This window comes from Spermophilus citellus, assembly GCF_964194105.1.
Source record: "Spermophilus citellus genome assembly, chromosome: 1".
NCBI lineage: Eukaryota > Metazoa > Chordata > Mammalia > Rodentia > Sciuridae > Spermophilus > Spermophilus citellus.
This window is the reverse complement of record NC_138182.1, coordinates 143,446,538-143,464,500: the sequence shown is the minus strand read 5'-3', so window position 1 is coordinate 143,464,500 and position 17,963 is coordinate 143,446,538. Positions and strand designations below refer to the sequence as shown.

The 17,963-nt window shown below is 37.0% G+C and overlaps 1 protein-coding gene across 1 annotated transcript in view; it reads left to right on the top strand.

The window, feature by feature from the left end:
• Positions 1-17,963, top strand: part of MEIKIN (meiotic kinetochore factor) — a gene marked incomplete at both ends in the record, with an annotated part of 128,298 nt that overhangs the window by 11,181 nt on the left and 99,154 nt on the right. The window contains 2 exons of the mRNA XM_081298189.1: positions 1,814-1,951; positions 15,643-15,762. Coding sequence (XP_081154315.1) covers positions 1,814-1,951; positions 15,643-15,762 — 258 coding nt within the window. The remainder of the gene's footprint in view (positions 1-1,813; positions 1,952-15,642; positions 15,763-17,963) is intronic.

The following is a 17,963-nucleotide window of genomic DNA, read 5'->3' as shown; positions in this document are numbered from 1 at the left end:
CAATCAATTTAAGTGTTGCAGTGGGTGTGGTTGGAAAAGATAAAAAACATTTTCCATCTTGAACAAAAAGGTTGGAATAGGAGAAAAAAATGAGGGATGAAGGGCAAAGAGTTAGTTGTCTCAGAAAGGTACTAGAAAGATATAAGACATGTGATGGACGTAAGTGAGTTCTGTGACAGGAAACAACAGGTATTCAGAGCAGTGTTCCCTTTTGATCCTTAACCTCTTCACCTCACCAGTTTCTATCAATGTTGACATCTATCTTGTCCTGTTGGAGTTGTTTAATGAATGCTGACTAAATTTAACAGTATATTTTCCCTATTCCTATTAAACCCTCTGGTTTTCCTAAGCTCCGCATATTGTTTTCTATCTTCATTGGAAAGTTCTTCAGTCTAGTTCACTATCATAGAATTTATTTGAGGCCTTTTGGTCTGGGAGAGTCTTTGTTCAGATACTTCACCCATTTTTATTGGGAAGTTTGTTTCTGATTATTGAGTTATCAAAGTTCTGTATATGCTGAGATTTCATTTTATTTGCAAATGTCTCCCTATCTATAGCTTTTCTTTTCTTTTTAAGTTTCCTTTGAAGTTTTTAAATTTGATTAAGTCCAATTTATCATTGCTATTGTCTTATGAATCATCCATCCTCTAGTGATTTATCAAAGAAATCTTTATGTAATCCAGTCTCATATTTTTTTTCCATATTTTTCTAGATATTTTATAGTTTTAGGATTTACTTTTAGGTCTGAGATCCATTTAGAGTTAATTTTTATATGATGACGGATACTGTGAATGTGAAGTTTTTTGTTTTATTTTATTTAAGCATATAGATATCCAGTTTTCTGGTGCAATTTGTTTAAAAGAGTAACATTTTGCCACTAAATTCCTTTTAAAAATTGATTAAAAATAAGTTTCCAAAATGAATTTTTACTAATAGTTGGGATTTTACTACTGTCCTCATGTAGCAGGTTCTTACTTTTTATAATGTGTACTTCATTTTGTATGGAATAAATGGTATTTTCTATAAATCAAAAATAACCAGTTGCTTATATATATATGTGAGTCTATTCCTGGACTATCTATTCAGTTTATTTGATCTGTTTGTCTATATGTAGACTCACTGTTTTTTAGATGAAATAACGAGATTTACCCTTTTCCCTCCTTAGCTAGTTAGCTTACAATTGATGAATTACTTGTATGTAAACTTGAATTTTTAATCAAGAATCAAAATTGGAAAAGGAGTAAGTCATCAAACTAAAATTTGAAAAACAACAGATTATAATGATTTTGTTAATATCAAAAATAATTATTTTACCAGGTGCAGTGGCACACACCTGTATTCCCAGCAGCTCAGTAGGCTAAAACAGGAGGATTGCAAGTTGAAAGCTAGTCAGGAATTTAGCAAGGATCTGTCTCAAAATAAAGATAAAAAGGACTGGGCTGGAGCTGTGGCTCAGAGGTAGAGCAGTTGCCTCGAATGTGTGAGGCACTGGGTTCTATTCTCAGCACTATATACAAATGAATGAATAAAATAAAGCTCTGTCAACAATTTAAAAATTTTTAAAAATAAAAATTAAAAATAAAAAAACAAAAATGTCTGGGAATGTTGCTCAGTGGTTAAGTGCCTCTGAATTCAATTATATATATAATCAAATTAAAGTGGATTTTAATATTTGGCTTTTAATTTGTTTGTAGAAGCAGTCTTATATTCATAGTATACACTGCATGTACTTTTTATGAATTTGAATTCTTAGGATTTCAAGTCTGTTTTCTATTAAAACAGTTTACCCTTTTGTTTGTATTTGATTCTGTAGGACTAAGTTTGCCATGTGATGTTTCCAGTTCTCTCCTGAGCTGTTCAACCACAGAGTCTTATACAGAACACAAGAGTATTGAAGAGGAATTAGATAGTTTCTCATCACCTGAACTGTTCAGAGGATCAGATTTTTTTGGTGAGAATATAATTTCAACCTTAATTTGCTGCACTGTAGAAATTATTCCTTTATCTACAAATCTTCCAGTGAATGAATGTTCCTTTTGAGAAGGCATACTTCTCTTCCATACCAACTCATCTATACCCTGACTACTACCATTGTGTTTCATGCTTAGTCACATAGGAATATACAGCAAGAGCCCTCAGGTCAGGGAAGAATGGAGAAATGTCATTTAGCACTTACATACACATTTTATTATTAATCAATTTTGTATGTAATGAATGTATACTTGTTCTCCTGAACTTTATAGATTATCTATTATCTCATGTACTTTTCAACAACATGGATTAACTGAGTGGTAACTGTAGACAGGTACAGGTGGGACTGGAAACAGTAAGTAGGTCACTGGGGATATGCTTCTGGGGTTTACTTTGTCCCCAGTGAACAGTGGTCTCTCTACTTCCTTACTGTCATGAACTGTGCATCTTGCTTCCACCATGCCTTTCTGCCATGATGTTTTGCCTTACCTCGGGCCCAAAGAATGAAGTTGACCAACCATTGACTGAAACTCTGAAACCCCAAGCCAAAATATACTTTTCCTCCTCTAAGTAGTTCTAAGTAGACAACAAATGTCTTTTGGTCACAGAAATATAAAACTTATTAAAACAATAAATTATCTGACAACTAATTCAAAATATTAATCATAAAGATGCCAAATGAAGCTCCAGAGAACTGTTTATTCAGGCCAGGCTATATTAATATGAGACATAGAAATGAGAGATATGGAAGGACAATGTGTAATGATAAAAGGGTCAACTCACTAGGGAGATATAGCATATACAATGTATATGTATACCTAACATCAGAGCACCTAAATATATGAAATTAAAATTGACATGAACAAAGTAAAAATTTGAACAAAGAAAAAAAAATTGGTATGGGGGCGTGGGTTACCGGGGATTAAACTCAGGGACACTCGACCACTGAGCCACATCCCTAGCCCTATTTTGTATTTTTATTTAGAGACAGGGTCTCACTGAGTTTGCTTAGTGCCTCACTTTTGCTGAGGATGGCTTTGAACTCATGATCCTCCTGTCTCAGCCTTCCAAGCTGTTGGGATTATAGGCATGTGCCTCTGTGCTTGGCTAAGAGAAAAAATTTTAAAAGAGCCAAATAAATCTTGGAGCAAAATAACATAATAACTGAACTTAAAAATTCAATACAGTGGTTCAAGAATAAAGAATCCGTGGGGCTGGGGCTGGGAATGTGGCTCAAGCAGTAGCGCGCTCGCCTGGCATGCTTGCGATCCTCAGCACCACATACAAACAAAGATATTGTGTCTGCCGAAAACTAAAAAATAAATATTAAAAATAAATATTCTCTCTCTCTCTCTCTCTTCTCTCTCTCTCTCTCTCTCTCTCTCTCTCTCTCTCTCTCTTTTTTAAAAAAATTATATATAAAAAAAAGAATCAGTGGGGCTCAGTGACTATGGCTCGGTGGTAGAGTGCTTGTCTGGCATGTGTGAGGCCCTTGGTTCCATCTTTAGCAGCACATATAAATAAATAAATAAATAAAGTTTAAAAATCCATTGACAACTAAAAAAAATATGAAAAAAAGAATTAATGGAAGAGCTGGGTTGCAGCTCAGAGATAGAGTTCTTGCCTAGCATGTGTGAAGCACTGGGTTCAGTTTGGAGCTCCATATAAATGAGTAAATAAAGATCCATTAACATCTAAAAAATATTATAAAAAAGTCAACATACTCAATCATGGAATATAGCCAAAGCAGTACTTGGAGTTTTGTAGCAATAACTACAATAAAAAAGAACAATCTCAAACAAGGTAAAATTACTCATAAAGGACCTAGAAAAAGAACAAACAAATCCCAAAGTTAGCAGAAGGGAAGCTATAATAAAAATTAGAACAGAAATGAAATAGAGAATAGAAAAACAATGGAAAAAAAGACTAAGAGTTTTTGAAAAGATGAACAGCATTACAAACCTTTAGCTAGACTTACCAAGAAAAAAAGGAGATACAGGTTCATAAAATTATAAGTGAATGACAAAACATTACAACTGATGCCACAGAAATAAAAAGAATCACAAAAAACAACTGGATAATTATGTGACAACATATGAAAAACCTACAAGAAATGAATAAATTCCTAGAAATATAACATACCAAGACTGAATCATGAAGAAATAGAAAGTCTCAACAGACCAATGATAAGAAAGGACAATTGAATCAGTAATCAAAAAACCTCCCAACAAAGAAAAGTCCAGGACTACATGGCTTCATGAGCAAATCCCACCAAACAGTTTTTAAAAAGTAATGCCATTTCTTCAAAAAAAAATTAGAGAAGGGTACATTTCCAAATTCATTTTACAAGATCAGCATTAACTTCATGCCAAAGCCAAACTAATATTACAAGAAAAGATAACTATAGATCAATATCCCTGATGAAAATAGATGCAAAAATTCTAACAAAATATTAGCACTCTGTATTCAACAGCATATTAGTAGGATCCTACACCATGACCAAGAGGCATTCATCCCTGAAATGCAGGGATGTTTCGATTACAAATAAATGTAATACATCATATAGAATGAAGGATAAAAATTGTATAATCATTTCAATAGATGCAAGATATTTGACAGAATGCTTTTATGGTAAAAACTTAACAAATGAGAAAGAGAAGTCAATTACCTCAACATAAAAGAGACTATATAAGAAAATCTCACAGCTAACATACTGAATGATTTAAAAAAAGAACTGATATATTTTCCTTTTACCACTTCTGTTTAGTATAGTGTTGATCAATTATGCAACAAAAACAATTAAAAGCATCCAAATTGAAAAGGCAGAAATAAAATTACCTCTATTTTCAAAATATATGAACTTTGATCTTATATGTTAAAAAACCCTTAAGATTCCACAAAAACTTATTTGAATAAACAAATTTAGTAATGTTGCAAGATACACAATCAACACAAAAGTCAGTTGTATTTCTTTACATTAATAACAAACTAAATAAAAAGTAAATTGAGGGCTATAGCTGTAGCTCAGTGATAAGAGTGTGAGGAACTAGGTTAGATCCTCAGTACCACATTAAAAAATAAATAAAATGAAGGCATGCTGTCCATCTACAACTATAAAGAATTTTTTTAAAAAAGTAAATTGAAGAGGGGAGAGAAGATGGTGGCGAAGGGAGTGCATCACCCCAGTGCGCCGCGTCACTGTGCGGGAGAAAGACGAGGTGAAACAGCTGAAGGCTATCTTGTTGGGAATTTCCAGTGAAATTGAGGTGCTCCAGAATCTAGTGGATGGATTTCCATCGCACGAGGTTCGGCTGCGGGGGCTCGGACGCAGGCGATTTCTCCGCACGGAGGGTCGTGCCCCGCAGCTAGAGTCAGCGGCGCGCGCTAGGAAGCAGCGAGGTGCCGGAGTGGGGGTGCAGCGATGCGGATTCTGGGGGCTCCTGCCAGTGGTGCAATGGCCGTGCTTAGTGCTGAGTTCTGGCTTTGAGACAGAGGAGAGAAGCAGTCCAGTTCGGTTCTCGACACCGGTGGGACCACGGAGGAGGACAGCAGCCGCCATCTTGGAGAGCTGATGTAATCATCCCTGTTTTCTACTGATCTCAGCTCATTCAGCTACGGAACAGGTGATTTCAGGCTGGTATTTGCCTGCGTCTCGCAGACAGATCGCTCAGGCTCGGGGCTGGAGAACCAGTGGAGAATACTCCTAGGGGCTCGCTCCTGGCAAGGCGTGCGCCGGGCTCTGAGCGGCCGGAATCTGGTTCCCAGGGCTGCTTTGGCCCAGGGCTGGGGAACCTGCGGAGACTGTGTGTTGAGGCCAGCTCCAAGTGGAGCGTGCGCTGAGCTCAGGGCGGCTGTGTTCTGACTCCCGGAACAGTTTTGGCCCGGGGCTGGGGAGCCCGCGGGGACTGCGTCTTTGAGCCTGCTCCCAGCGGAGTGTGCACTGAGCTCGGAGAGCTTGGAGCGGCCGGGCTCTGGCTCCCGGAGCTGCTTTGGCCTGGGGCAGGGGAACCCGCGGGGGTCACTCCTTGGAGCCTGCTCCTAGTGGAGTGTGAGCCAGGATCAGAGAGGCCGGGTTCTGGCTCCTGAAGCTGCTTTGGCCCAGGGTTGGGGAACCTGCGGTGACTGCTTCTCAGTTCGGGTCCTGCTGGGTGCTGTTGGGGCCAGGGGGGCAGAGTGGAGCTGCCGCCTGCGCCCAGAGCAGGCCCAGTGACCCGCCGGCGTGCTATCACGACACCCCAACTGCAGCTGGGGCCGAAGAGAGTAGCCGCCCACGCCTAGAACAGGACCAGCGACCCGATGGCGTGGTAGCCAAGTCACCCCATTTGGAGTAGGGGCTGTGCAGAGCCGCCGTCTGAGCCTGCAAGGTAGGCAGACCTGCGTCCCACTGGCAGGACAGGCCCGGTAGCCTGCCAGCGTGGTGCACACGTAGCACCGAGGCAGTCATGTCACACTGGTTGGAGCGGGGGTGGAGTAGAGCCGCCGCCCGTGTCCGGAAAAGGCCCAGCGCCCAGCGACCTGTTGGAGAGGCAGTCAGGTACCCCCATTGGGAGTGGGGGCTGAGCAGAACTGCCGCCTGAGCCCACAAGGTAGGCAGACCTGCGACCCACCGGCGGAACAGGCCTAGAGGCCTGCCAGCATGGTAGACACGTCACACCAATTGGAGTAGGGGCCGAGCAGAGCCGCCGCCCACATCCGGATCAGGACCAACGACCTGAGGGCATGGTAGTTACGTCACCACAATTGGAGTGCGGGCAGAGCAGAGCCGCCACCCGCGCCCGCAGGGTGGGCATACCTGCGACCGACCAGAGTGGTAGACAGATCACCCTAATTAGAGGAGGAGCACAGCCACTACCCGCCCTGCAAGGGAGATTTTCCAACTATACAAGAGCAATATAAATAAATAGGGGGAAAATTTCAAAAACATAACAGTTTCACCAAGCAGAAAGAAACGTGAGCAGTATGAAAAGACAAGGAAAGAAAGGACCACAAGCAATGCAGGTCAACTCAACTTTAGAAGAGGTAATAGCTGCAACAGATGGAATGTCAGAAAAAGAGTTCAGGATATACATGCTTCAGATGATCTGGAGTCTCAAGGAAGACATGAGACAGCAAAATCAGACAATGAAAGATCACTTTGACAAGGAACTACATAAACAAATCCAGGAAGTAAAAGATCAATTACACAGGGAGATAGAGGTAATAAAAAACAAACAAATAGAAATCCTAGAAATGCAGGAAGCAATAAACCAACTTAAAAACTCAATTGAGAATACTACCAGCAGAGTAGATCACTTAGAAGATAGAACATCAGACAATGAAGACAAAGTATTTCAACTTGAAAAGAACTTAGATAGCTCAGCAAGACTGCTAAGAAACCATGATCAGAACATCCAAGACATATGGGATAACATAAAGAGACCAAACTTAAGAGTCATTGGGATACAGGAAGGCACAGAGCTACAAACCAAAGGAATAAACAATCTATTCAATAAAATAATACGAGAAAACTTCCCAGACTTGAAGAATGAGACAGAATCCCAAATCCTAGAAGCCTACAGGACACCGAATGTGCAAAATCATAAGAGATCCACACCTAGACACATTATAATGAAGATGCCCAATATACAGAATAAGGAGAGAATTTTAAAAGCTACAAGAGAAAGGAAGCAGATTACATTTAGGGGTAAACCAATCAGGATAACAGCTGATCTCTCAACACAGACTCTGAAAGCTAGAAGATCCTGGAATAACATATTTCAAACACTGAAAGAAAATGGGTTCCAACCAAGAATCGTGTATCCGGCAAAATTAAGCTTCAGGATGGAAGATGAAATTGAAACCTTCCACGATAAACAAAAGTTAAAAGAATTCACAGCTAGAAAACCATCTCTTCAAAAAATCCTTGGCAAAACATTACAGGAAGAGGAAATGGAAAATAACAATGAAAACCAACAGTGGGAGGTAGGACAGTAAAGGGGGGAAAGTAATCAAAGAGGAAAACAAATCAGGTTTAGTAACATTAATAAACAAATATGGCTGGAAGAACAAACCATATCTCAATAATAACCCTAAATGTTAATGGCTTAAACTCACCAATTAAGAGACACAGGCTAGTTGAATGGATCACAAAACAAGACCCAACAATATGCTGCCTACAGGAGACGCATTTGATAGGAAAAGATATACATAGACTGAAGGTGAAAGATTGGGAAAAATCATACCACTTATATGGACTGCGGAAACAAGCAGGAGTGTCCATACTCATATATAATAAAATAGATTTCAAGCCAAAGTTAATCAAAAGGGATAAAGAGGGACACTGCATACTGCTCAAGGGAACCATACACCAACAAGACATAACAATCATAAATATATATGCCCCAAACAATGGTGCAGCTATGTTCGTCAAGCAAACTCTTCTCAAGTTCAAGAGTCTAATAGACCACCATACAATAATCATGGGAGACTTCAACACACCTCTCTCACCACTGGACAGATCTTCCAAACAAAAGTTAAATATAGAACTCAATAACACAATTAACAACCTAGATTTAATTGACATATTTAGAATATACCACCCAACATCAAGCAGTTACACTTTTTTCTCAGCAGCACATGGATCCTTCTCAAAAATAGATCATATATTATGTCACAGGGCAACTCTTAGACAATATAAAGGAGTAGAGATAATACCATGCATCGTATCTTATCATAATGGAATGAAACTGAAAATCAACGATAAAAGAAGGAAGGAAAAATCATGCATCACTTGGAGAATGAACAATAGGTTACTGAATGATCAATGGGTTTTAGAAGACATCAAGGAGGAAATTAAAAACTTCTTAGAGTTAAATGAAAACACAGACACAACATATCGGAATCTATGGGACACATTGAAAGCAGTTCTAAGAGGAAAATTCATTGCTTGGAGTTCATTCCTTAAAAAAAGAAAAAACCAACAAATAAATGATCTCATACTTCATCTCAAAATCCTAGAAAAAGAAGAGCAAAACAACAGCAAAAGAAGTAGAAGGCAAGAAATAATTAAAATCAGAGCTGAAAGTAATGAAATTGAAACAAAAGAAACAATTGAAAAAATTGACAAAACTAAAAGTTGGTTCTTTGAAAAAATAAATAAAATCGACAGACCCTTAGCCATGCTAATGAAGAGAAGAAGAGAGAGAACTCAAATTACTAGCATACAGGATGAAAAAGGCAATATCACAACAGACACTTCAGAAATACAGAAGATAATCAGAAATTATTTTGAATCCTTATACTCCAATAAAATAGAAGATAGTGAAAGCATAGATAAATTTCTTAAGTCATATGATCTGCCCAGATTGAGTCAGGAGGATATAGATAACCTAAACAGACCAATAACAATAGAGGAAATAGAAGAAACCATCAAAAGACTACCAACTAAGAAAAGCCCAGGACCTGATGGGTATACAGCAGAGTTTTACAAAACCTTTCAAGAGGAACTAACACCAATACTTTTCAAGCTATTTCAGGAAATAGAAAAAGAGGGAGAACTTCCAAAGACATTCTACGAGGCCAACATCACCCTGATGCCTAAACCAGACAAAGACTCTTCAAAGAAAGAAAACTACAGACCAATATCTCTAATGAACCTAGATGCAAAAATCCTCAATAAAATTCTGGCGAATCGGATTCAAAAACATATCAAAAAAATTATACACCATGATCAAGTAGGATTCATCCCTGGGATGCAAGGCTGGTTCAATATATGGAAATCAATAAATGTTATTCACCACATCAATAGACTTAAAAATAAGAACCATATGATCATCTCGATAGATGCAGAAAAAGCATTCGACAAAGTACAGCATCCCTTTATGTTCAAAACTCTAGAAAAATTAGGGATAACAGGATCATACCTCAACACTGTAAAAGCAATCTATGATAAGCCACAGGCCAGCATCATTCTGAATGGAGAAAAGTTGAAGGCATTCCCTCTAAGATCTGGTACAAGACAGGGATGCCCTCTCTCACCACTTCTGTTCAACATAGTCCTCGAAACACTGGCCAGAGCAATTAGACAGACGAAAGAAATTAAAGGCATAAAAATAGGAAAAGAAGAACTTAAATTATCACTATTTGCAGATGATATGATTCTATACCTAGCAGACCCAAAAGGGTCTACAAAGAAACTATTAGAGCTAATAAATGAATTCAGCAAAGTGGCAGGATATAAAATCAACACGCATAAATCAAATGCATTCCTGTATATCAGCGACAAATCCTCTGAAACGGAAATGAGGACAACTACTCCATTCACAATATCCCCCCCAAAAATAAAATACTTGGGAATCAACCTAACAAAAGAGGTGAAAGACTTATACAATGAAAACTACAGAACCCTAAAGAGAGATATAGAAGAAGACTTTAGAAGATGGAAAAATATACCCTGTTCATGGATAGGCAGAACTAACATCATCAAAATGGCGATATTACCAAAAGTTCTCTATAAGTTCAATGCAATGCCAATCAAACTCCCAACAGCACTTCTTGTAGAAATAGATAAAAGAATCATGAAATTCATATGGAATAATAAAAGACCCAGAATAGCAAAAACAATGCTAAGCAGGAAGTGTGAATCAGGTGGTATAGCGATACCAGACTTCAAACTATACTACAGAGCAATAGTAACAAAAACAGCATGGTACTGGTACCAAAACAGGCGGGTGGACCAATGGTACAGAATAGAGGACACAGTAACCAATCCACAAAACTACAACTATCTTATATTTGATAAAGGGGCTAAAAGCATGCAATGGAGGAAGGATAGCATCTTCAACAAATGGTGCTGGGAAAACTGGAAATCCATTTGCATCAAAATGAAACTGAATCCCTTTCTCTCGCCATGCACAAAAGTTAACTCAAAATGGATCAAGGAGCTTGATATTAAATCAGAGACACGGCATCTGATAGAAGAAAAAGTTGGCTATGATCTACATATTGTGGGGTCGGGCTCCAAATTCCTCAATAGGACACCCATAGCACAAGAGTTAACAACTAGAATCAACAAATGGGACTTACTCAAACTAAAAAGTTTTTTCTCAGCAAAAGAAACAATAAGAGACGTAAACAGGGAGCCTACCTCCTGGGAAGAAATCTTTACTCCACACACTTCAGATAGAGCCCTAATATCCAGAGTATACAAAGAACTCAAAAAATTAGACAATAAGATAACAAATAACCCAATCAACAAATGGGCCAAGGACCTGAACAGACACTTCTCAGAGGAGGACATACAATCAATCAATAAGTACATGAAAAAATGCTCACCATCGCTAGCAGTCAGAGAAATGCAAATCAAAACCACCCTAAGTTACCATCTCACTCCAGTAAGATTGGCAGCCATTATGAAGTCCAACAACAACAAGTGCTGGAGAGGATGCGGGGAAAAGGGTACACTTGTTCATTGTTGGTGGGACTGCAAATTGGTGCAGCCAATTTGGAAAGCAATATGGAGATTTCTTGGAAAGCTGGGAATGGAACCACCATTTGACCCAGCTATTCCCCTTCTCGGTCTATTCCCTAAAGACCTAATAAGAGCATGCTACAGGGACACTGCTACATCGATGTTCATAGCAGCACAATTCATGATAGCAAGATTGTGGAACCAACCTAGATGCCCTTCAATAGATGAATGGATAAAAAAAAATGTGGCATTTATACACAATGGAGTATTACTCTGCATTAAAAAATGACAAAATCATAGAATTTGCAGGGAAATGGATGGCATTAGAGCAGATTATGCTAAGTGAAGCTAGCCAGTCCTTAAAAAACAAATGCCAAATGACTGCTTTGATATAAGGGGAGTAACCAAGGACAGGGTAGGGACGAAGAGCTTGAGAAGAAGATTAACATTAAACAGGGATGAGAGGTTGGAGGGAAAGGGAGTGAGAAGGGAAATCGCATGGAAATCGAAGGTGATCCTCAGGGTTTTACAAAATTGCATATAAGCGGAAATGAGGGGTAAGAGAAGAATAATACAAGTGGAAGAAATGATTTACAGTAGAGGGGGTAGAGAGAGAAATGGGGAGGGGAGGGGAGGGGGGATAGTAGAGAATAGGATAGACAGCAGAATACATCAGACACTAGAATGGCAATATGTAAATCAATGGAAGTGTAACTGATGTGATACAGCAATCTGTATACGGGGTAAAAATGGGAGTTCATAACCCACTTGAATCAAACTGTGAAATATGATATATTAAGAACTATGTAACGTTTTGAACGACCAACAATAAAAAAAAAGAAAAAGAAAAAAAAGTAAATTGATAAAATAATCCTATTTACAATGACATCAAAAAGAATAAAATATTTGGGGCTGGAGTTGTGGCTCAGTGGTAGAGTGCTTGCCTAGCACATGTGAGGCACTGGGTTCGATTCTCAGCACCACACAAAAAACAATAAATAAAAATAAAGGTATTGAGTCCACCTATAACTAAAAAATATTTTTAAAAGAATAAAATATTTAAGAATAAACTTATAGGGTTAAATTCCAAAACACTGTAAATTCTAAAATAGTGAAAGAAATTAAAATACAAGTAGAAAAACATCAGGTACTCATAGATTCACAGATTTACTATTGATAAAATGTTCATGTATCCAAAACAACCTTACAAATCCAATGTAATCCCTATCAAAATCTCAATGGCTCTTTTTATAGAAATACAAAATAAACCCTAAAATTCCTATGGAACCACAAAGGACCCCAAGTAGGCAAAACAATCTTGAGAAATGCAAATAAAATAGGAAAACCAGACTTCTTGCTTTCAAATATATTGCAAATCTATAATAATTAAAATAATATGTTACCATCATACTGTCATCAAGACAGTATGGCAGAAACATAGACTAGTAGGATGAAGAACCCATAAATCAACCCATGTGTGTGTGTGTGTGTGTGTGTGTGTGTGTGTGTGTGTGTGTGTGTGGTCAATTGATCTTTGACAAAGTATACAATAAACAAAAGATAATCTCTTCAACAAATACCGTTGGTACAGCTAGCTATTCATATGGAAAAGAATGAAATTGGACCTTTATGCTACACACAAAAAATCAACTCAAAATGGATTAAAGACTTAAACATAAGAACTAAAACTGTAGAATTCCCAGAATAAAACACAGGAAAAGCTTCATAATAATTTTCTTAGTAAGGATTTCTTCAATGTGACTCAATAGTACAGAAAATAGAAACAAAAGTAGACAGATAATAGTACATAAAACTATAAAACATCTTCACGGTAAAAGAAACAACAGTGAAAAGGCAGCCTGAAGAATGGGAGAAGATGTTTGTAAACCATATATCTGATAAAGGGGTTAACATCTAAAATATATAAGGAACTTCTACAACTCAATAACAAAACAAAACAGTAAAATGGGCAAAAAACCTTGATAGACATTTCTTCAAAGAACGCACAGAAATAGCTAGCAGGTAAACAAAAAAGAAATGCTCAGCATCACTAATAATCAGCAACATGCAAATCCAAATCATAATGAGATAACACCTCACATCTGTTAAAATGACTGTTATCAAAAAACAAAAAATAACATATTGGCAGGCATGGGAATAAGCTATAACCCTTGTACACTGTTGTTGGAGATGTAAAGTGGTGCAGTAGCTATGAAAAACTATAAAAGTTTCTCTAAAAATTAAAAATAGAATTAGAATGATTTAGAATGATCTAGCAATCTCTTTCTGTGTTGAAGTCAAGATCTCAAAGAATTATTGGTACTTCCATGTTCTTGAAGCATTGTTCACAATATTCAAGATATGGAAACAACCTAGAGGTCCATGGACAGATGAATGGATAAAGAAAAGTTTGATATACACATACAATGGAATACTGTTCAGCCTTAAAAAAAAAAAAAAGAAATACTTCATTTGTGGCAACATGGGTGAACCTTGAGGACATTATGCTGAGTGAAATAATCCAGTCATAGAAGAACAAATATTCTATAATTCTATGTATATGAGGTATCTAAGCTAGATAAAATCATAGGAGCAGAATGGTGCTTGATAGGAGGTGTAGGAGAGGAAAATGAGGAGTTTCTATTCAACAGGTAATAAGTTGAATAGAAATTTTTTTTTTAAAGAGAGTGAGAGAGAGAGAGAGAGAGAGAGAGAGGATCTTTAATATTTATTTTTTAGTTCTTGGCGGACACAACATCTTTGTTGGTATGTGGTGCTGAGGATCGAACCGGGGCCGCACGCATGCCAGCCGAGCACGCTACTGCTTGAGCCACATCCCCAGCCCCGAATAGAAATTTTTTTACCATCATATCTTGTATATAACACTGTGCCTATAGTGAACAATATTTAAAAATTTGCCAAGAAAGTAGATTGTATAAGGGAGCCAAGCAGAAATAAAAATAATAATAAGAAAATATTTTTTTAAAGTTGTCAATGATGAAAGATTTTCCCTAATTTGTTGTGTTCATTAAATAAGAATAGGATGCTATAAAAATAGAATATTGCCAGTAGTTAAATGCAATAACAGAATGGAAAACCGAGTTAAAGGATTAAAATATAAAGTTGAATAGATTTCCCATAAAAAAGAATTGAAATGGGGCTGGGGTTGTGGCTCAGGGGTATAGCGCTTGCCTTGGATGCATGGAGCACTGGGTTTGTTCCTCAGCACCACATAAGTAAATAAAATAAAGGTATCATGTCCATCTACAACTAAAAATAAAAAAAAATTGAAATGGGAAAAGGGGGAAACAAAGAGATAGAAATTTGGAAGAACAAATGTTGGAGGAACCATATATGAAGTCCAGCTTCAAATAAATAGGAGTTCCAGAAAAAGTTAATGAAAACACAGAGAGAAGATAATTAAATATCAAGGAAATAACTCAAGAATATTTTCTAGAGCTAAAGAACATTAGTTTGTGGGTTAAAAGGAGTATAGTGTGCTAGTACTCATTATGAAATAAGGCACAGCATTACGAACTTCAGAATACCAGGGAATGAAATTAATGGAATGGATTTGTACAGTTTGGAAGAGTTTGAGATTAAATAGATGAAAAACACCCAGAAACTTAAAGCAATGAGAGAAAAAAGACTGACTTTAGGGAAAAGAAAAGATCGTCATGGTACACCCCAAGAGTAAAGAGCATTTTAGTAATATTTTACCAACATAATATCTAGATTGAATTTTGATCTAACTGTAAGATGTGACGGTATATGGACAATGGAAACAGTGGGAACAGGGAACTGTAAGAGGAGAATAGCTTCTTTCCTCCATAATGGGAAGTCAATTGAGAGCTTAAAACTGATATCAAGGAATAGCAGTATAGGTATGTTGCTTAGTTAAATGATATTTAATGGGATATATAGGCATAACATACATAAAATATGAGAATCAGATGGTTGCATGTATGCTGTCTGTTTCTCAGATCAGTAATCTTTGTGGAGCAAAAATCTAGGAAGGAAGACAAAGACAGAGAACTGCAACAAACCATAGATTATTTCTTACCTTGATGGTGTCAAGGCTTGTCTTTTGTTCTGTTTCTTCCAAAACCTTTAATTACCGGACTTTGTTGTGGAGTGGGGCTCTAACTTGAGGAGGGGAAATAACCTGCCACTTTGTCATCTGTCATTGAAAGTTTTTAATCATTTCACCCCTGCTTTATTAGATTGGGAGTATCCCAAGATGAAAGAACAAAAGCAATGCAAGAACTCTACTCTTCTGGATAACAGTAAAGCAGTAACAATAGAGAAGGTGCCACAGTTTTCAGACTTCTCTGCAATTCTGAGTGAGTTTTAAAATTCATTTATCTCATGTTACAGGGTGAAAATCCCTCGTCTATACTGGAAAAACAGCATATTTTTCTCCTGAATATTTCTAAGATGAACTTACCAATTTGGATTAACTTTAGCTACAAATAATAATAGTAGTATAAGTATTCATGAGTTTACTTTTTATAACTTTTTATTTTGAACTAATTTCAGACTTACAGAATAATTTGTAGAAAAATGGTATGGGGATTCCCCTATGTCTCTCACCTAGTATTATCTATCTTTCTTCCTTTCTTTTTTTTACTTTACCCAGCCTTTTTTTTTTTTTTTTTTTTTGAGATAGGGTCTCACTAAGTTGCTTAGGGCCTTGCTAAATTGCTGAGACTGGCCTTGAACTTGCAATACTCCTGCCTCAGACTCTTGAGCCACTGGTATGACAGTCATGTGCCACTGTGCCCAGCCTCTTATGTTATCTTATTATAATGGTAGTACAATGATTAGAACCAGGATTTTAACACTGATATAACTATTGACTAAATAACAGACCTTATTCAAATTTCCCTGGTTTTTCCACTGACATCTCTTACTCTGTTTCAGGATCCTTATTAGGATCCCCTTTGCATTTATTAAGTCTTCTTAGTTTCCTGCATTTTGTAACAGTTCTCAATCTTCCATAATCTGAATAGTTTGTTTTTGTTTTTTTCATAATCTGAATAGTTTTGAAGATAACTGACTAGGTTATTATTTTGTAGAAGTTCCCTCACTCTGGATTTTTCTTTATGTTCTCTCATGATTGTAATTAAGTTATGCAATTTTTGGTAAGAATTCCACAGAGATGCTTCTGGGAATCCTCAGTACAAAAAAAAAGTTATTAGAAATTTATCACTTCTCCTTTCCACCCTTATCCCATTCTCTTCTTTTTACCCACTTACACTTGCTCCTTATAAGTAATCAATCTGTTTGGTTTCTGGTGTATCCTTCCTGTATTTCTTTTGTACAAATGAGTAAATACTGGTATATTTCTTTACATGTTGCTGTTGTTTACATGAAGGATTTACACTATATAGGTACTCCTGTTTACTTTATATTCTCCACTTAACAGTCTATACTAGAAATCATTCCCTAAAGGTTATAGAACAGTTTATAGAACTCTTTCTCACAATAGTACTCTGTGTGCCTATTCCTTTTTTTTTTTTTTTGTTAACCACCCTCTTGTGAATTGGGTATTTAATTTTTTCCCAATATTTTTCCACCACAAAAAAAATGCTGTGATTAATAAACTATGATATGGATTTTCTTATTGTTAGCCCAGAGGCAGATGGCAAGTTTGAAAGATAAGTGGATATATAGATTTGTTGGATATTGCCAAACTTTTCTCCAGAAGGGTCATATCAGCTTGCTTTCCCACTAGCAATGTATGAAAGGGCGTGTCTCTCATATACTTGCCAACAGGATGTATTGTCATACTTTAAAATTATGCTACCTGAATGTGTGATAAGTGATATCTCTATTACTTAAATTTGCATTTTTCTGATTTTATGTGAGTTTAAAATTTTTCATGTTTGAGGTCCATTTTGAGTTTTAAAATTTTCATGTATAAGTTTTCTCTTCATTCATTTTCCCCATTTTTAACCTTTTTAAAAATCCTTTATCGTCAATATTTTTTATTCATTACTGGATCTAGGGCCCCAAGTATCCTAGGCAAGGGCTCTACCACTGAGTGACATACACTCAACCCTTAGCCACAGTTTTAACAGTTCTTTATATATTAAGGATATTAACCTTTTATCTGTGGTATAAATGCAGGTAATAAATTGGTATATTTCAATAAATTTGTGAGTCTTTTCTCCTAGTTTTTCTTTTTGTTTATGGTACTTTTTGCTATGCAAAAAAAAAATGTTTATATTGAGTTTACTTTTCTTGTATACCAGTCCAGAGCTTGTTTAGCCCCTCACTAATGGGATCAAGATACTAGGCTCTTAATATCTTTCAGCTACCAAGTATGTCAGCTTGTTACTCCATAGCTATAAAGATAGCTACTAAATCTCTAGGCTTTACAGCCATGCTGCTGGCAAAAGGAATGTGAAAGGGCAGTAGTAGCCATGCCTATCTCCAGACAAGCAAAACCAATCCCAGAAATTCTCGCGCAGACTTATTGGCCAGAACTGGATCATGTATCTACCTACTACTATGGAGGCTGAAACTAAGTATTCTGTTT